Source organism: Squalius cephalus (assembly GCF_949319135.1).
Source record: "Squalius cephalus genome assembly, chromosome: 10".
Taxonomy (NCBI): Eukaryota; Metazoa; Chordata; class Actinopteri; order Cypriniformes; family Leuciscidae; genus Squalius; species Squalius cephalus.
The window spans coordinates 38,172,844-38,193,349 of NC_137131.1; the positions used below are offsets into that span (position 1 = coordinate 38,172,844).

The following is a 20,506-nucleotide window of genomic DNA, read 5'->3' on the forward strand; positions in this document are numbered from 1 at the left end:
AGAGCTCAAACAAAAAACACTTCGATTTTATTCAGAGGCCCAAACTGAGCAAAAATATACAATTTGAAGCAGTCGCTGATATTTACATGGCCAAAACGTAAGATGAAATTCTTAATAACTTGTAATGTAAATCAGTTCTTTATACCAGTAGAGCAGACTACGTACATAAAATGCATATACGGTGTATAAATACCAGTTGTCACTCTATATATCCCAATTATATGCCTTAGTAAGATGGTATTTTAATGTTTAGTTTTATGATCAAAGCTCAGATTTTTTATTGTGGGGACAAAACATAAAATGCAAGGCAGTACAGTGATTATTGAAATATGTACAAATAAACGTTCCTCAAAATCCTGATGTATCATATTTGACCAGATTTTTCTTTAAAAAAAAATTATGAATGGATAATAAGTTGTTTTAGTCCAGTAACCCCAAGTTCTTTAGGGAACCCAAAATGGTGCTTCTATGACATTACTGCAAAAACATCCTTTTGGACCTTTTATTTTTAAGTGTAGTAAAAATGTCCTTCTCTTTTATAGAAAGCTCCTGAAATCCTGAAGGATAGCTTGTGCCCTTCAATAATCACACCTAGCAAGAATTGTAAGCCTTTTCAAAACATGCTTGTTAAATCACATAAAGTAGTTAAGCTACTCTGATTTAAGTTATGTTGTTTACACTTACAAACTGATCAGTAAATTGCTTTACAATTATGACCATCACCCTGTGTTTCAGTCACACGGAGATGCTTGCCCGCTCTAGAGACCTTGAAAGGTGGTATAGTTGTGGTTGGCAACAAAACTACGTACACGGATGATAAAGGAGAAAGTATAAATGCAACAGATCTCCTTGAAGCCTCAAAGTTAGTGATATTATGCATTTGTTTGTGTTATTATGCATTTGTCAATTATAATATATTATTGTGTAGTTTCATATTATTTCCAATATTTTAATAATATTTCAATATTATAATGTGAATCATATTGAACATTAAATCATTTTGATTATTATTACCATACATATGTTTATTTTTTGCAGGAAATCTAATGTAGTGGTTGAGGCCCGGGCAGTAGCCATGAGGATCTTTGAGGACTATACTCAGTCCTGGCACTGGATCCTTCTGTAAGCGCATTATAGTCCATGTTCATTTTATTTCCTATCTGCATCAGCCTAAAAAACAATCAGATTTAGTGTTGGTGAGCCCCAGTGATTTCTAGATGAATTAAAGGAGCATTGATTAAATCTTTATGCGGTCCTTTTCAGTGGCTTGGTGATCGCCATGCTGGTCAGTCTGATCTTTATTCTCCTCTTGCGTTGTCTGGCTGGAATCATGATCTGGGTTATGATCATCATGGTCATCATTGTTATTGGATACGGTAAGAGGGCTGTTGTGTTGTCTTGTCTAGAGCTCTCAAATGACATTACGTGCCCCGTGCATGTTTATCCTATTGTTACCAAATACTTTAGCTGTGTTTAACTTTAACACAAATATATATTTTGCATAAAGAAGTTGAAGCCTGTTTTAGGATCATTAAGATTTTCTTGCTGTGTGACATTAAGCATAATTTCCCCCTAGATTCCTACTTTGTAATGCGCCATTATCATCTTTGATGATTTTCATTATTGTAGCAAAGTCATATTTTACTGAATTACATAAAAAATATTGTATTCATAGTAAATGCTTTTTTTCCCTCTCCTGGCTCTCCGCAGGTGTTTTCCATTGTTACATGCAGTACGCCAGTCTGAAAGGAGAGGCTGGTTCTGACGTCACTATCAAGGATCTGGGTCTACAGACGGACTTCTCTGTGTACTTGCAGATTCGGCAGACCTGGCTTGCCTTCAGTGAGTTTTTACATCATTATGTCAGTAATGTGCAAAGCAAAAATCAATACACTACCATTAAAAAGTTTGGGGTTGGTAGGATTTTAATGTTTTTTGGGGAAAAAATGCAGTAAAATGTTATGAAATATTATTACAATTTAAAATACCTGTTTTATATATATATATTTTAAAATGAAATGTATTCCTTTGATGCAAAGCTGCATTTTCAGCATCATTACTCCAGTGTCACATGATCCTTCAGAAATCATTCTAATATGCTTATTTGATGCTCAAGAAAAATATTTTTTAATCAATTTTGAAAAATTTTGAGTTGTTCTGCTTAATATTTTTGTGGAAACTGTGATAGACACATATTTTTCAGGATTCTTTGATGAATAGAAAGTAAAAAAAAAAACAGCATTTATTTGGAATAGAAGTCTTTTGTAACATAAATGCCTTTACTGTCACTTTTGATCACTTTCATGCATCCTTGCTAAAATATCAAAAAAATCTTACTGACCCCAAAGTTTTGAACAGTAGTATAAGTAAACATACTGTATATTTACATGTTCATTAAATAAATAAAATAAGTAACATTCAACTGCTGCGATTGTGGCACTTAAATGATAAACATGTTCCTGGTTTCTTTGTCACATTTAATTTTCATTACATTCTACTGTGTCCTGTCCTTCTTTGTCACCACACAGTAATTATCCTGTGTATTGTGGAAGTGGTCATCATCCTCCTCCTCATCTTCCTCAGGAAGAGGATCCTCATTGCTATTGCTCTCATCAAAGAGGCCAGCAAGTCAGTCTACCTTCTTACTGAAGAGCAAACTATGTGTTGCTGGCGTTGTTTGGTCTCATATTCCATATTATTGCTTTCTTTGGGTACTTTAATAGCATTAGTAGTTAAACAGCAGCGTTATTTGCAGTATGATGGATTATCTGAGGCTTAAAGTCATGAAATAATAATTAGGTTAACTGGGAGTGTTAGACAGGAAGTTCTAATAATCTCATCTATTTTTCAGGGCCATCGGTCATGTGATGTCATCATTGTTCTACCCGCTGCTGACTTTTGCTCTACTGACTTTGGTCATCGCATACTGGGCCATCACCGCCGTGTATCCTAAAGAAAATAATGCAATGACACATCTTTACAAATAGACAAAGGCATTACTAATGTAAAATGTGCACTGTTTTTTTAAACATCATCATTACCCCTAACACTTTAGTAATAAACGTTGGGAAAAATGTGCATTTTAGAAAGACGTAGTTTCTCCTTAACTGTTATTTAGGTTTTTGTCCACTTCCAATGAGCCAATATACAAGGTTTTCAATACAAGCGAATGTCCTTATTCCAGAGACACCTGCAACCCCGGGGTTAGTGCATTATTATTTTTATTTTGCCCGGTCTTTATAAAAGCAGTCTTGTTGGCTATTTATTGACAATTTTCTTGCATTGTGTTGCATTGATGTCAATCAATGCCTCTTTGTCACTGATATAAATTAAGTATTACGTGTATGATTTTTTTTAGCTTGAAATAAATTAATAGTTTTATTGAATAAGTATGAATAAACTTGATCCAAAGTGTCTGTAATGACATTTATAATGCTACAAAATATTTAAAATACTTTCCATTCATCAAAGAAAAAAAATTATTGTGGTTTCCACAACAAAATGTTAAACAGCACAGAGCACAATCGTTTTCAGCATTGATAATAATAAGAAATGTTTCTTGAGCACCAAATCATCATATTAGAATGATTTCTGAAGGATCATGTGACACTGAAGGCTGGAGTAATGATGCTGAAAATTCAGCTTTGCATCACAGGAATAAATTACATTTTAAAATATATTCTAATGGAAAACAGCTCTTTTCAATTGTAATAATATTTCACAATATTACTGTTTTTACTGTGGATATCTTATTTGTTTTAGCATATTTTGCAGAGCAAACATTTAATAAAGTTGCATTGATTTGATTTCTCCACAGACTTTTAACATCTCAAATGTCACCACCGAATGTCCTGATGCTGAGTGTCTGTTTGCGTTTTATGGAGGAGAGACGATATACCACAAGTACCTGATTCTATTCCAGTTCTATAATTTATTCCTTTTCTTCTGGTGTGTCAACTTCGTGACAGCATTGGGCCAGGTCACACTGGCAGGGGCCTTTGCCTCCTATTACTGGGCATTCAAAAAGCCTGACGACATACCAGCTTTCCCTGTCTTCAACTCTTTGGGACGGGCCCTCAGGTGTGTGGCTTGAGGAATAGTTTTCAATTGATTTTCACAAATTTAGCAAAAATCCTTCTTTGAATTTTTAATACAGTGACTTTTTTCATGTAATACATAGAATTTTTGTATACTCTATATTGCTCACTCATTCTCCAGGTATCACACTGGTTCTCTGGCATTTGGTTCCCTCATTCTTGCCATCGTTCAGGTCATCAGGGTCATATTGGAGTATATGGATCAGAAGTTGAAAGGTATCACTGCTTCAGTGTTTTCTATGTTTTCTGTACAGTGTTTTCATTATTCTGCTTCAGAAACTATTCAGATCCCTTCACTTTTATCACAATGTTTGCATTATGAGCAATACTGCCCCGCCCCCCAACAATTTAAATATTTCAAATTTACATTGTCATCTTTTACTTGCCCTCATGTTGATCACAACCAATATTATTTTCTTCCTTTGTTCAAAAAGGAGATGTTTTAAACATTACAGAATGAAAGCATTTTTGCTGCTACAACCTACAACCACTGACTTGTAAAATGCAATAAAAATGCAACATGAAATTAGCCTGGGTTTCCCCATGCTGCCTTGCGCGCAGCGCGACTTTCGCTGCTAGGCAGTCTGGACACCATGGACCAGATTTTCCCCTCAAAAAGGGAACCAATCACAGAACGGGGAGGGAGCAGCAAGACGATGACGACGTCTATGCGACACACCGAAGCAGTTTGTTTATATCTATGGATCCAACATGGCAGCAGACATGAAGTTACCTTTCGATGCAGCCTTAGATAGTGTTCTAAGTAGTTTAGAACGCAAGTTTATTTCGTCTTCTTCCTCGTCGAATTTCTGCCGCTCTACATACGTCATTTGGTATAATTGAAACGATTGGCTATGAGCTACGTGCAGGCGCATTTGATAGACATTCGTATCGCCCAATAAACGGCTCTGGGCATTCGTAAACCACGCCTCAAATACGAGAAAATGAACATGTGGTTCCCAGACCACGTCTCAATGAGAAGAGGACTGACGTTAGCCAGGCTAAAATGAAATGGCATATTGGAAAAACGCAACATGGCCTCATTTCCCTTGCCATGCAATTCATCCATATTTTCTTTCAGTGCACATAAATACCACAATTGCCAAAGTGTGATTCATCTTGCTCAATTTGTTTACCACGAGCAAATGCTGATGACGCTTTATTCTTCTATACTAACTTGCGTCGTAGCCTACGATTCAATAGGTGTCATTATCGTACAGTCGTCATACATGTCGTACCCAAGTTTATTAGATCGTACAGTGTAATTTGTAATGATCTTATTGGATTGCCCAAATCGCACAGTCTGTAGCAGGCATACAAGCAATGGCACAAACTGGCACACACTAGGAAACTAGGTCAACTTACAATGACAGGGCAAAACACAATGAAACTAAACCAAAACAGAGCACACACATTACACTTGCCAACCACTGGTCAATTTATGGCTTTGTTGTTTGAAAAAGAGCAACATGGAAAATCTAATTTTGTGTTTTATGTAAAGTCAGTCAGTCGTACAGGTTCGGACATGAGAGCAAATAAAGGCTGACACAATTTCATTTTAGGGTGAACTATTTCTTTAAAATGCTTCAAGCTAAATCCATTAGAAAACATATCAAAAACAAAGAAACATGAATCACATATCAGATCAGCTCAGATGTGCCCTGCTTCTTTGTTGAAATGTCTTTTGAACTTGATTCTATCCATCTTTTGGCAAATATAATATGCTGGCAGGCAGAAAAGTCTGCAATACATCTGTATCAAATAAATAAGTGTGAGAAGTGATTATGGATTACTATGGAATACTTTATCCATTGTATTCTGTCTGTTATATGCGTTTGAGTCTTGACTGTGTGATTTACTTCCTTAGGTGCCCAGAATAAGTGTGCAAAATTCCTGCTCAGTTGCCTAAAGTGCTGCTTTTGGTGTCTGGAGAAATTCATCAAGTTCCTGAACAGAAATGCCTATATCATGGTACACTTTCTCTCTTTTGTGCATTGTTTCTGGCTAGGGAGCATCAGTAGTGCACGTTTACTGTTATATTGCTCAAACACAATTGCTGAAACCAAAGTTATATTGAGGCATATTGTCTTTTCAGGTGGCAATATATGGTAAAAATTTCTGTACATCTGCCAAGGATGCATTCTTCCTCCTGATGAGGAACATTGTCCGGTGAGTGTTATTTAAATCTAAATCTTTTAGTCGAGGTTTTGTGTGACTAAACAGATGAAACAGTGCAGATTTGAATCTCTTTACTTGTCTTGTTTTTTAGTGTGGTAGTTCTTGACAAAGTGACAGACTTCCTCTTATTTTTGGGCAAACTCCTTATCGTTGGAATTGTGGGTGAGTGATTTGCTGACAGACTGACACAGATGTCACGTGAATTCAGAGGTTATTTGGTTGGAACTGACTTCTCATATTCCAATTCACCAGTGTAACACAGAATGCTGTTTCTCCTCTTCTCAGGAATTTGTTCCTTCTTCTTTTTCACGGGCAAGTTTAAGGTAGCGCAGGACGTTGCTCCATCCCTTAATTATTACTGGGTGCCTATACTGGTAAGTGATCTTGAGTTGAAAGCAATACCAGATTGTCCATTTGCAAGACCAAAATGTAATATTTCCAGACTACGTTTTAATTACATCTCCCTTCATTTACAGACTGTGGTGTTTGGCTCGTATCTGATCGCTCATGGCTTTTTTAGCGTTTATGCCATGTGTGTGGACACACTCTTCCTGTGTTTCTGTAAGTGTGAAGTGTTATTTATTTCACGAGATAATACGTAATGAACAAATCTAACAAGTTGTGTTCGGTTCTGATAAATAGCAGCTGTTGTGTTGGATTTTAATTGAGTGTTGAGAAATACGTTTCACAGATGTTGAACTTTCATTGTTATCAACAGCTAAATGCATTAGCAGCACTCAAACTGCTCCCTTTCCTGTCTTTTAACTGTTGTTCTTTCCTACAGTGCAATTGAGAGCAACAGTGACCACCCACCAGAATCCCATTCATTTTCTCTATAATCACTTTTATAGATTTATATCATTTTTAGAATTTCTTTTATTTCACGTGCCCTCGTGATCTTTAATCAAAACAACTCCCCCTCCCTCTTGTAACGACATCTCTTCTCTGATGACGTGTTTACTGGCATGAGGGCGGGACAACCTGTCACTCACGCGAGATCGACCAATAGCAAACAACAACCATCCAATCAATTCTCAATGGATAAAATCAAGTCCTGACTTTTTTTCTTGTTCGAGAAGCTTTCTCACTCGGATATACACCAAAATAGGGAATAAAAGACTTCTGTTTCTTAAAATTTATTTATGAGGGAATGAACAATGCATCCCATGAAGCATTGTGAAGTGATTCAGAAAGTACAGTTTTTTGAGAGTGTAGAGAGACCCAATGTTGTCATCCACAATGCTTTATAGGAGTGGGCAATCACTGCTTTTTTGTAATTCTTATCCATGAAATTGGCTATTAAACATATATTTTTTAAAATTTAAATCACATTTATGGCTTCTACAGAAGCACATATCCTTGCTTTACAACCTCAGAGCTCATGGTTTATCTTTCTGTATGGAGAAAATGACTGGGACTTTTACTTCCGGGACCCACTGTTGACATATCTGCATATCACAAATGCTTAGAGGGGCTTTTGGCTTGCTTTATGTCTAACCATTTCCTTTCTTTCTCTCTGTTTTTCTCTCTTCCACATGATTTTGCCCAATCATGTGTCCTTCTGCTCCTTTCTGCTACGTGCACTCTCAAAACACTAACATTTAAAAAAAAAATCACTATCACATACAAACACAAACTCAAGGCGAAGACCTGGAGCGAAATGACGGTTCTTCGGACAAGCCGTTTTTCATGTCCCCTGAGCTGCACCAGATTTTGTCTATAGAAAAAAGCGCAGAGGAGACAGACCATGCCGAGATACCGGTCATACATGTGCAAGCCGAAGAGGAAGTCCCGTTGCAGGAGAATGGAGAGGTGCAGCTCAAAGAGCAGGTACTTCTTAAGCAGGAGCAAGAAGAAGAGACGCCACTAAATCAAGAGACGCACATTGAAGAGCCTCCCCAAGAAACACACCCTCCCGAGGCACCCGTAGCCGCCGAGGAGAAACCCGAAGAGCAGGTTACAACACAAGAGCCTGAACCTCCACAAGTGACCCCACAGCAAAATGGACCCCAAGAGGTGGACGGTGACGACAAGGAGGAGCAGGCGGCCCAACCTCAAGCAGAACCACCACAGGCCGAGAACCTACAAGAACAAGAACCAGAGGAACCGAAGCCTCAAGAAAACGGACCTCAAGAGAGCGAGACCCCGCTCACCCCTCAGGAGTAGTTGTGCAAGGAGGCTCATTGAAGGTGGTGTTTCAGAGAAGCCTAATAATATGGGAACTAGTGCACTTTGGTGGCTTTAGCAAGCCATTAGTATACAAAGGAAAGTACCTCCTTCATTCGAGTCATAATGTTTACTCAATCGATTATGAGAACTGTCTCTTAATTAATAATCTCTGGTCATAATGGACGGCATGACACATATAGGACAGAAACAGTCTTTTACTCAAAGTATGAGCTGATTGAATGGATGACAATTGTTTACGTGGACCTAAACCCCATTAGATATGCCTACATAGCACTTGTAGAATATGACTGTGTTTGTGATTTATGTAGAACATTTTAATGTAAGGACATGTAAAAGTGTAATGTAGGTGCTCGACTTGTGCCTAATTATTGTTACTTATCAATGTCTTAATCATTTTGAAGAATGCAAAAAGATTTTGCAGTATCGCTATGTTTACAGCAACAACTACAAAAAAAACCAACATCTGTTTACAGTCATACCAGCCAAGACCAAAACGTCATTTTGTAAGAATTTGTGGAAATGTATCTGAAAAATGTGAAAATGATATGCCTAATGTGGTCATTTCATGGTGCAGTGTAACAGAACATGAAAAAGCACCGAAAGTAAGTGAACTTAAAAACAAAACAATCAAAGGAAAAAAAAGTGTATTGCCCTATATTTTGGTCTGCTCTGGTTATTGTATCGACAGATTGCAACCTTTTCAATGCCTGATATTTGTCGCTGTTTGCCGCTCTATTGCCTCTTTTTCTACCTCTGTGCTTCACTATTCTCAATCTTTGCATGTTGTTAATGTGATCTCCCAGTGCTTTAATAAACTGAACTCTCTTTGTTGAGATCTCAAGCCTTTCTTTGCTCTCAAGGTGATGCTTCTATTGTTAGCGTTTCTACTATTTGGCAAATGTTTCATGTTAAGATCATGCTATTGTTTGTCTCAACCTAAATTGTTCCAACAGTGGAGGATCTTGAACGCAATGATGGCACAGTGGACAGACCATACTTCATGCCAGAGAGTCTGCTGTCCATCCTCAAGAAGTCCAATGAGGGGCTGAAAACAGTGGACTAGGACAAGACGAAAAGATTGATAGAAAGAATTTTGTAGGGAGAGAAAAAGAGAGACCTGCCATAATTGCACTGATTTCATGGCTCAACTCAGGCACCAGTAAAAGATGCCTTGTCATTACAGCCAAAAGTGTTACAAATCTATTCATTTTGTTTTTGCTAATTACAGATTATTGTGTATTTTTTGTTGTAATTTGTATATACAGTATTATGCTTTATAGACTATTAACAACTATAACTTTTTGAATATATGTGTTACTGAATAACTTTTTGTGTTTAAAATTGTGATATTTCGTTACAATAATGATAACCATTGGCTATATAGCTATATGACAACGTTTATTATTTTTTAAAATAATGGAAACCACTCGTTGTATTACAATAAAAAGTTTTCTGCAGTGTTTTTCAATGCGTCCATGTGACGTAGCCATTTTTCAGTGTGTTCTTGTTTGTTTCGGAGTGTAAATATTAAATAATTCTGTGATGTGATCTGGTTGAGAACTTAATAAATATTAATTAGCTCATGCACGTAGTGTCCACTTTCTCGAGCTTAAAGGTACATATTAATATTCATGAGCCAACGTCCAGCTACACAAGTGGTTCTCAACGGTGGGCTATATTAAAAAGTGTTTGGACTATGTATATGTTAAATTATGTTGTAAAACATGCGCAGAGACTGCGATGTGATATTGTGTGTGCACGCGCGTCTATGGTGCGCGTGAAAGAATTCATCAGCAGCGCTCAAAAAATAAAAAAGTTATTTATTTTCTTTGTTCACCAGTAGGTTGCTTTACTGGTCAGGCATTATTGTTAACTCGCAAGACAGTAAGGAGAAAATTACAATTTGATGGATAATTTAAATATATTCTGCAATCACATTTTGGTAATGTAATCATTCCGCCATCACATCTGAGCGCGAAACGCTGCTTGGGTAGCTTCAAGATATACAAATAATTAATAATACAATAATAATTTAATTGTTCATATGTGTTATTTTTCAGTGCATTTGTTTTACAATATATTGCTTTTACTGTCATGGGATTAATATTATAACTATTATTATGTAGTAGTGTAATGTAGACAGACACAACTAAAAGAGGTTTGAATTTTTCTTTGTTTAATTTGCAGTTTGCACACTGAATATGGGTTGGAGCTTTTAATTTTGAACTCTCAACGTGCACCAGATTGATGAATTTAACATTAAAATGCACAAAATTTGCTTACATGGGGGGCATACCCCCCAACCCCCCTAGAAGGCCTGAGGTCCCACCACAGATTTACCAAAATTCCTGTGAGAAACACTGGTATTGCTATGCCAATGCAGTTTATAGCTTTTTTTTTTTTTTTTTTTTTTTTTTTTTTTTTTGATTCATCACTGTGGAATATAGTTCAATTGTATTAATAAATGACAATTTTGTACTTATTTCATCTGTTAACTCTCAGTCGTTCCTGCTCGCTCATTAGTTGGGGGGTGGGGGGCGGTCAGGGACCTGAATATTGGATAGGGGGCGCTGGTCCAAAAAAGGTTGAGAACCACTGAGCTTCACTGTGGTGCAGTTGCTAAGCATCGAGTTTCAGACACAAATGAGGAGGCTGTTGGCACGGCGGTAGAGACAGAAATCCAAATTTAAACCTCAAAATAATACATATTCATAAAAATGCCTGGCACGTCTGTCTCAGGGGGAATCAAGCACCCTATCCATAATCAAATTTCGGAGCTCCAAAGAAAAATTCAACTTCTGGGTAAGTTTTTATTACAGATTTCGCTAATTAAGCTAAAACAGTTAACGTTAACTTAAAACGTGCTTAAATATTCAGTAATATTCCTAAAGTAGTGGAGTAATAAGTATTTCAATTGTTTTCTTATTATTGTTCTTATTAATCATGCATTCTCAAGGAAAGTTAATATTGTATGACATTACACCCAATTCCGCATGGCCGCTGAATGTTTTTCTCTCTCCGTCCACTAGAGGGAGACAGAAGCGCGTATTTCGAAAGCTCTCAGTCTGCCATCAAGAAGAACAGAGAAACCATCTTTCAGCTAAGACATGAGAATAAAAACCTGCACAAGAAACTGGCTGAGGTCAGACATTATGAACACGCACACACATATGTAATGTTAAAACATAACCATATCATTTAAGTAACGTTATAGGTGTATTTGATGAATATATTGGTCATGGTTGTCCAGGGAGATGAACAAGCAATCAAGGATGTTTTTCATGGCCGTGGGATTGAGAAAGCATCATTCAGGAACATGTCTGTTAAGGTGGGTTATTTAAAAACCTTTTTTTCACTTCTTTCACTTGTACTCTCCAGTTAAATTGCCTGTGGTTACAGAATCACCTGCATATAATTTGTGGTTGACAGAAATTTTTGTTGTGCAGTCAGCTCGGACGGTGCTGGAGAAGGAGGTGTGTGATAAAATAAAGAAGCTGAATGCTATGAAACACACCACTCAGACACAGAGGCAGCATTTTGAGGACTTGAAGCTCCAGTACCAGAACATGAAGCCGAAGCCACAGAGCAGAAGCCCTCTGCCTGACAACCAGAAACTAGAGGAGGAGGAAAAGGTAGAAACTGTCTTTTTTCCCTGTGCATTTTAGATGAACACTGGTGAATCTTATAATTTAAGAATCGGCCAGGTTTCCAATGGAAAAAAAAAACAGTTAGAAAATGAAGCCTTTTTTCCATTTAAATCATTTTGGTCCCAATTTCTCCTTTCTGTAGGCTAATTTAAAAAAAAAAAAACTGAATTATCCTGTACAAAACCATGCCCACAATGTTTTATTATTATTATACAATCTAAAGAATTAGCGAAAATGAGATTTTTTTGCATACCATAATGAGAATTAGAGTAAAGAAGGAAACTCTGCCAATAAGTTTCCCTAAGTGGTCATTCTTCCTATGTATATTCTCTTCTTCCTTCTCTCAAGTCTTTCGTCTTCCTCTCTGTCATGATTAGTGGTAAGCAGAGTGTTTACCCACCCTGTATTGATGAGCACAATTAAATATGTTAGTTCAAGCAAGAAAATGAATGAACTTGTGTGCTTGTATAGAAATTGCGCATTCTGGAAAACCGATTGGAGAAAACACAGCTGAAACATCATGAAGCAGAGCACATAATGCGAGGATACCTCAAACTGAAGGACCACCTACAGGTATCTGAGAAAGAACAGATGAACTGGATTCATGTACAGACTGACACAGCACACAAACATAAACCCAACATAAACATAAACAAACATATTATAAAGCATGATACCCCATATATGTGATGGGGAAAATTTAAGCAATCCAATAAACCCACATACACTACCATTCAAAAGATATGCTTATAATAATAAGAAATGCTTCTTGAGCACCAAATCAGCATATTAGAATGATTTTGGAAGGATCATGTGACACTGAAGAGTAATGGCTGCTGAAAATTCAGCTTTGATCACAGGAAAAAATTACGTTATAAAATAGAAAACAGTTCTTTTAAATTGTACAGGTGAGCATAAGAGACTTCTTTCATTAAAGGGTTAGTTCAACCAAAAATGAAAATTCTGTCATTAATTACTCTTCATCTTCAGAACACAAATGAAGATCTTTTTTATGAAATCTGAGAGCTTTCTGTCCCTCCATTGACAGCTACGCAACTACCACTTTCAAGCTGTTAGGGAGGTGCAGGGACGACAGGAACAGATCAATTGAGCAGATCAATTGAGAATAGGATTTATTGTCCAAAAGGTTGAAGGAAAACAATACAAAACATAAAATAAATTGATAGCCGAGCCACCAAGTAAGAGGGCGAGACAGAGGCGAAATCCAATGGACAGGCTGGGGTCAAAACCAGTAGCGGACCAACAGTTTCAAGGAAGAAGCCAAGGCGATAATCCAGGACGAAAGCAGGGGGGGGTCAAAAACCAGGTGAGCAAGCTGAGTCGAGATAGGGAACAGGAACTAGGCAAATAAACAACAAAACAGGATTAAATAATCAGACAAGGCTTTAAAGGTTTAGCAACCAAAACAAGACTTTCCGGCAAGGGGACAGTGGTGAAGCGGACGGAAACCAAGAGACATACTGACAGAGAACCAAAGAAAGAGAGAAGCATAAGTAGTGGAGAAAATCAGTGCAGAAAATGGGAAACAGGTGTGTGAGTAATGAGAGCGAGCGCACTGATTAGGATGGGATTCAGCTGTGATGGTAGAGTGAGGTGAACTGACAATCAAGACACAAGACAAACACAGCGGAAAGGCTGAAGATCAAACCAGAGTCCTGACACAAGCCCTAGAAAGGCAGTAAAGACATCATTAAAGTAATCTATTAAAAATATTAAAGAGTGCTTTGTTTGCGCAAAAACAAACATAATTTACCACCCTATTTACAAAATATTAATCTCCAGCATGCGTTCATGCAACAACGTCTGCTTTTGCGTCAACACAACACACGCGCCATGGTGCTCTCGTGAACGCGCAATGGAGATGAATATTTTGTAAATAAAGTGGTAAATTGTGTTTTTTTGCGCAAACAAAGCACTCGTGTCGCTTCATTAAGTTGAGGATAAACCACTGGAGACACATGGATTACTTTAATGATGTCTTTACTCCCTTTCTGGGGCTTGAAAGTGGTAGTTGCATAGGCTGTCAATGGAGGGACTGAAAAATATCTTCATTTGTGTTCCGAAGATGAACGAAAGTCTTATGGATTTGGAACCACATGAGGGTGAGTAAATGATGACAGAATTTTCGTTTTTGGTTGAACAATCCCTTTAAGATTAAAACTCTTAGCGACCCCAATCTTTTGAACAGCATGGTAAATAAACATGTATGATTATCCTCTTATTTGTTTCTTCAGGAAGACAGTCTTACATTTCAGCCCCAGCTGGACAGGATGGAGGCAGAGATCCACCGGCAGACACAAGTGCTCAAAGAACTGCAGGTCATGAACAGTGACGCTCACTTGTCAAAGGATGCAGCCAAGGTAAAGACAAAACATTTAATAAATGATCAAAAAAAAAATGTAATGAGATAATAAAGCAGGCATATGTGTAAGTGTGCCATGGTGAAGGTTGTGCAAGTAATGCTTCTCGTAAAGAGTAGGGGTGTAACTCCGGTGCCCTTTCCAAATTCCCTCCGTTGGCCTTTATCAATCATGGCCAACTAATAAGAATCCTCAATTGGCTTTATCACTCTCTCTCCTCTCCACTATAAGCGGGTGTGTGGTTAGCGTACTGGCGCCATTGTTCTGACAGTGGATGCTGCACACTGGTGGTGGTTGAGGGGAGACCCCCTGATCTGATTGTAGAGTGCTTTGGGTGTACAGTAGTACATAATAAAGCGCTCTATAAATACCTCATTTCATTAAGACGTGTGTGTGTGTGTCCAGGCTGAGCTGCAGCTTCAGGAGGAGCAGGTGTACCGAGAGCGCAGAGAGCGAGAGAAAATCCTCTCCCGCTACAAGAAGCAGGCGGAGGAGAGGATTGCTCAGGCAGAGAGGATGAAGAGAAGAGTAAGCATCGTCCATCACACATCAGCTAACAATGCAATACTCTAATAAGCATAAAAATATATGTGTCATACTAATGGACTTGCAATTGATGTTAATAGAGCTTGGTGTTAGCATGCTGCAAAGCTCACAACACACAAATAATAATAAAATAGACAATTCAACTATTTATGAGTATATACACTACCGGTCAAAAGCTTGGAATAATTATGATTTTGTAACGTCTCTTATGCTCACCAAAGCTACATTTTTTTAATTGAGAAATACAGTAATGTTGTGAAATATATTATTACAATTTAAAATAACTTTCTATTTTAATATATCATTTATGCCTGTGATGCAAAGCCATATTTTTAGCATCATACACAGTCTTCAATGTCACATGATTCTTCAGAAATCATTCTAATATGGATTTGGTGCTCAAGTAACTTTTCTTATTATCAATGTTGAAAAAGGTGCTTAAAGGGATATTTCACCGCTGGAAAGATGAATGTGTATTTAAATTGGGTCATTTATGTAGTAGAAATGTGAAATTTTCTTAGAAGTTGGTGCCTTCTAGACTGAGAAAAGCCAGAAAATGTATTTTTGGCTCATGTGGATGAAAGACAATGAGAGAGGGAAGCACGGTCATTCAAAAATACTACCGGGTTTCTACTGATACAAAGCTTAAAGGAGAACTCCGGTCAATTTTAACACTGATCTCATTTTTTTGTACATTTGGAGTGCTGTCAATACAGAGAACAACGACAAAAATCGGTGTTGCCTACACCGAGTTATTCTATTTTTAAAATTTGCACCCTGTTGACTTCAATAGGGCAAGTAGTAAGCCTGCTTTTTAGCCTCTTAACATCCTTTAAGTGTCATTACAAGTGCACAGAAAATGTGAGTGATTCCTTCCGAGTGAACACGGGTGGATCTGACTGCAGTAGATGTTAGAGATATTAATAAAAACGAAGTTAATTCAGCCAGCGCTCATACCTTTGTTTACATCCTGTTTTCGGAGGAAGGCCATAGTAATCGATTGTCGAGTTCACGCGCATAGGTTTAGTTACCAATGATCACGCGCGTGAACTCGACAATCGATTACTATGGCGTTCCACCGAAAACAGGATGTAAACAAAGGTATGAGCGCTGGCTGAATTAACTTCGTTTTTATTAATATCTCTAACATCTACTGCAGTCAGATCCACCCGTGTTCACTCGGAAGGAATCACTCACATTTTCTGTGCACTTGTAATGACACTTAAAGGATGTTAAGAGGCTAAAAAGCAGGCTTACTACTTGCCCTATTGAAGTCAACAGGGTGCAAATTTTAAAAATAGAATAACTCGGTGTAGGCAACACCGTTTTTTTGTCGTTGTTCTCTGTACCGACAGCACTCCAAATGTACAAAAAAATGAGCTCAATGTTAAAATTGACCGGAGTTCTCCTTTAATGCTAATCGGTGAAGTATCCCTTTAATAGTTTTGTGTGAACTGTGATACAATACCGTTCAAAGGTTTGGAAAAAAAAGAGAGAAATTAATACTTTTATTAAGCAAGGATCCATTAAATTGATTAGAAATGACCATAAAGACACTCACAGTTTCCACAAAAATATGAATATTTTCCATTACTGATAAAAACCATTATTAATAATTGAGCACAATTAATAATTGATAATAACTGAGCATCAAATCAGCACATTAGAATGATTTCTGAAGGATCATGTGACACTGAAGTGATGATGCTGGAAATTCAGCTTTACCAGAATAAATTACATTTTAAAATATATTCTAATAGAAAGGTCAATTTAAAAAATATAATAATTTAACACAATATTCCGTTTTTTACTGTATATTTTTTATCAAATAAATGCAGCCTTGGTGAGCATAAGAGGCATCTTTCAAAAACATAATATTTTTTAAGTATACTGAACTTTTGACCGGTAGTGTATCTTTCTCAACATTTATTTTAGACCGTTCTTTTCACTAAGCCTTCTCCGCTTGGCCAAAACTAGGTATCTCAGAATGATTTTGTCGAGTTTATTCAGCCATCTCCCCTCCATTCCCCTTCCGTCTGTTACGTCTAGCCCCAGTGGGCGGCCATGCACCCCGATGAGCTGAGCAGCGAGGCCCAGCGCAGTGCCAACGCAGTAGAAGAAGTGGAAGCCATCTCTACTTTTGAGGAAGCTTTCCAGCAAATCAAAGAGGCCACTGGAGTCACAGACTCAGGGGTGAGGACAGACTACATTCAGTTGTCTTCAGTGTCTCCTTGTTAACCAATGTTAATTCTGTTCTTGTGTTAAGCGATGTTTATTCCTCATTTCTCTTGTAATAGGAAATAGTGGACAGGTTTATCTCTCAGGGAGAAACACAGGAACATTTGGAGAAGATGAAGGCAGAAAATGAGAGAATGCTGCTTCAACTGAAGGAAGAGAGGAATACACTGCAAACTCAGCTTCAGGATATGAAATACTCACGAGAAACTGAACTCTCAAGGTGAGAGCAGACATTGTAGGCAGTATGAATAATAGTGCTATGATATCACTTCACATGCTCTGTTATTGTGACTGAATAATAACATTATTGTCCTCTGTCAGCACTCTGATTCTCTTCTGTGCATGTGTTTGGTTGTTTAGCAGCCAGCAGATGCTGCAGGATTGTGAGCGTCAGCTGCAGCAGGAGCAGCTGCGCCGTGATGCAGTTAAAGATCGTCTGGACAGACTCAGACATACACTAAACACCGTCAAAGCAGGAGTGAAGCAGCTCAGTGACAAACTACAGCACATACCACTGGTACAAATGAATCTTGTCAAATACATAAACCCCCCGGTTTCACAGACAAGGCTTAAGCCGAGTCCCAGACTAAAATGCATATTTGACTGTTTTAACTTAACTGTTTTAATATCTTCAAATATGTCAGTGACATTGTTTTGTCTTTTTTTTTTTCTATGGGATGTTTATAAAAGCTACTTAAATGTCCTGATTGAACTTGGGCCTAATCTTGGCTTAATCTAAACCCTGTCTGTGACTCCAGGCCTAAACATACTCCACAAAACATGGCTTTTCGTGAACCCGGTTAAAGGGTTAGTTCACCCAAAAATGAAAATTCTGTCATTAATTACTCACCCTCATGTCGTTCCAAACCCGTAAGACTTTCGTTCATCTTCAGAACACAAATTAAGATATTGAGATAGATAGTGGCTCAGGAGGGGTTCCATTGACAGCTGTTTAATTAACACTTTGAAGGCCGAAAAAGGTAGGAAATGCATCAATAAAATAGTCCACGGGACTACAGTGGTTCAACCTTAATTTTATGAAGCGTCGAGAATACTTTTTGTGCGCCAAAAAAACAAAATGTCAACTTTATTCAGTCATTTCTTCTCTTCTGTATCATAGTATAGGTAGTGTATTAGAATGTTTTTTTTTTAGAAACTGCAAAAGAAAAATTAATTAAAAAGTGTCCACGGATGTTTTCTCTTTAGTTAATGAATGAGCAGAGATTAGAAATATCTGAGTATTTCTCTGGGTCTCTGTCAGATGAAGGGTCCGACACCACTGCTGCCTCCAGACTCAGAAGAACAAACACTGCAGCTGATGTCTGAGGCTGAGCAGAAACTGATGCTTCTGAAGGAGGAACTGCAGGGCAAAGATCTGGCAACCATCCTGAAGGAGATGGAGGAAGAGGAGGTGAGGAACAATGATTAGTCAAGTTGCTGTTATTGTATTTTGGCTTGTTGAAGATTTTTGGCTTGTTGAACTAGTGAAACATTGACTGTTTTGTTTACTTTAGGAATATATGGCATATTTTACTTTTTTGGAAGTTGTAAAATAACGCTTAGTAATATTACTAATATGTTGTTTATTTCATGCCCCTTTGCAGTTCCCTGCCAGGATAGCAGGAAAACTACCCCAGCACAACACGCGCATTCAGTTGCACGAGGCCCAGAAACAGGACTCTGTTGATGGTGAGACACTAGCTCATATCACCATGGAATCTCATTTCTGCCACATAAGAAAACAATCATGCTTTGGTGAAATACCAAGTCATAATTATGAGATTAAAAAGTCTAAATGCTCACAATTATGATTTTTTTTTTTATTTCATCTTTTTATGTTATAATTGACTTTTTATATATATATTAATTTAAACTTTTTGTAATTATGACTTTTCTTGATCATTTACATTTTTTTATGCCATAATTGTCCTTTTATGTCATAATTTTGACTTGTCGTAATTTACTTTTCCTGATAATTAATTTTTTTATGCCATAATTGACTTTTTATCTCAGAATTTCAATGTTTTGTAATATTTACGACTTTTCTTGATCATTTAAATATTTTATTCTAGAATTTACTTTATCTCACAATTTCAACTTTTTATTTTTTATATATTTATGACTTTTCCTAATCATTTAAATTTTTGATGCCATAATTGACTTCTTATCTCATAATTGTTGCTTTATGGTGGAAATGGGCTTCCATACATGTATCCTATATCTGAATTAAGCTTTTTGGGGTGTGAAGTCACACACTTCAGGGGCTAGACATTTAAAAACAAAACAAAACAAAAAAACTCCTCAATAAAAAATCCTACTTGATATTTTTCCAAATTATTTTTTGCTTGAAAAATATATTTTATCATTCATCAAGGTATAAAGAAAATATGCTATTAGTTTTTACTTGATGGTTACACCACATGACATTTGTTCAATTTAAACTTCTTGTTGAACATAAAAGCCATATGAAATCAACACGGATACAAAGATTACATACAGTATATCTAAGAACTTTATTCCCATTATACTTCTTTATCTTGGGCACTCTGATTTCCATTTTGCACCAGTGATCACTGGTTTGTGAACTTGGAAAGCTCTTGACCAGGAACGGTCATGTGTATTTTGATGTACACAGTACAAAAGCTCCCTCTTATCAAGATGTTCACCTGTGCTCTTCTGATTTAGTTCCATTCCTCAATCTGTACACTGTGTGGAAGTTAAAGCTCACCCTTCTGTTGTACAGAGTGGTGGTGGATTTGTTAATGTCTCCTCAAAAGCCAGATCACATTTACGTGTGATTGTGTGTGTGACTGAGAGACTGGCCTACTGGTACGTGGGAACTATGAATGCTGTTGTTCCATATGTACAGGGAACAATAACGTTTAGCAGACAGAGCTGACACACACCTTACACACCTGCATGTCTTTTCTGTCAACAGATGAGGACGACAGTGGCGACGATGAGGGTGATGTCATCACCCGTGTCACCCTGAAGCAACAGTCGCAGTCAATCATTGACACAAACACCAAGAGGAAGACTCGCATTAAAAAGAGGAAGGGCAAACTCTGATCTGATCCAGACACTGGAGTGTTCATCAAGATTTAACAGAGTTTAAAACATGATCAGCTGTAGCTTTATCTCCCCTCTGTATGTCTGCACATTAATGCTTTGGAAAATAAAGGAATTACTCAGTTGATGTAGTTTGATTTTAATACTGTAAATGTATTAG

General features: G+C 37.4%; 2 protein-coding genes across 5 annotated transcripts in view; both read left to right on the top strand.

Annotated features, from left to right (window-relative positions):
* slc44a2 (solute carrier family 44 member 2 (CTL2 blood group)) overlaps positions 1–10,267 on the top strand; it is a 28,197-nt gene extending 17,930 nt beyond the window's left edge. For 2 of the 3 annotated variants that reach the window (XM_079882689.1, XM_079882690.1), the window contains exons 7-22: positions 543–603; positions 736–862; positions 1,039–1,122; positions 1,264–1,376; positions 1,711–1,842; positions 2,529–2,628; positions 2,852–2,944; positions 3,119–3,203; positions 3,818–4,080; positions 4,219–4,313; positions 5,965–6,068; positions 6,193–6,266; positions 6,367–6,437; positions 6,561–6,649; positions 6,752–6,836; positions 9,419–10,267. In XM_079882689.1, the coding sequence (XP_079738815.1) occupies positions 543–603; positions 736–862; positions 1,039–1,122; positions 1,264–1,376; positions 1,711–1,842; positions 2,529–2,628; positions 2,852–2,944; positions 3,119–3,203; positions 3,818–4,080; positions 4,219–4,313; positions 5,965–6,068; positions 6,193–6,266; positions 6,367–6,437; positions 6,561–6,649; positions 6,752–6,836; positions 9,419–9,528 (1,686 nt within the window). In that variant the 3' untranslated portion in view covers positions 9,529–10,267. Of the gene's footprint in view, positions 1–542; positions 604–735; positions 863–1,038; positions 1,123–1,263; positions 1,377–1,710; positions 1,843–2,528; positions 2,629–2,851; positions 2,945–3,118; positions 3,204–3,817; positions 4,081–4,218; positions 4,314–5,964; positions 6,069–6,192; positions 6,267–6,366; positions 6,438–6,560; positions 6,650–6,751; positions 6,837–7,917; positions 8,925–9,418 lie in introns of those variants that run through there. The other variant, XM_079882688.1, reaches the window with a different exon arrangement.
* An 816-nt stretch (positions 10,268–11,083) lies between these two features.
* odad3 (outer dynein arm docking complex subunit 3) lies at positions 11,084–20,472 on the top strand. Of its 2 annotated transcripts, none has more exons than XM_079884013.1 (13): positions 11,084–11,267; positions 11,495–11,607; positions 11,716–11,793; positions 11,912–12,097; positions 12,584–12,685; positions 14,368–14,493; positions 14,899–15,021; positions 17,089–17,232; positions 17,337–17,497; positions 17,638–17,794; positions 18,539–18,688; positions 18,882–18,966; positions 20,216–20,472. In XM_079884013.1, the coding sequence occupies exons 1-13, from the start codon at positions 11,183–11,185 to the stop codon at positions 20,344–20,346; spliced, it is 1,641 nt and encodes a 546-aa protein (XP_079740139.1). In that variant the 5' UTR covers positions 11,084–11,182; the 3' UTR covers positions 20,347–20,472. The 2 variants fall into 2 exon arrangements, with proteins under 2 accessions (XP_079740139.1, XP_079740140.1); XM_079884014.1 differs by having other exon boundaries at positions 11,108–11,267; positions 17,641–17,794; positions 20,216–20,448.
* Positions 20,473–20,506: the final 34 nt, after the last annotated feature.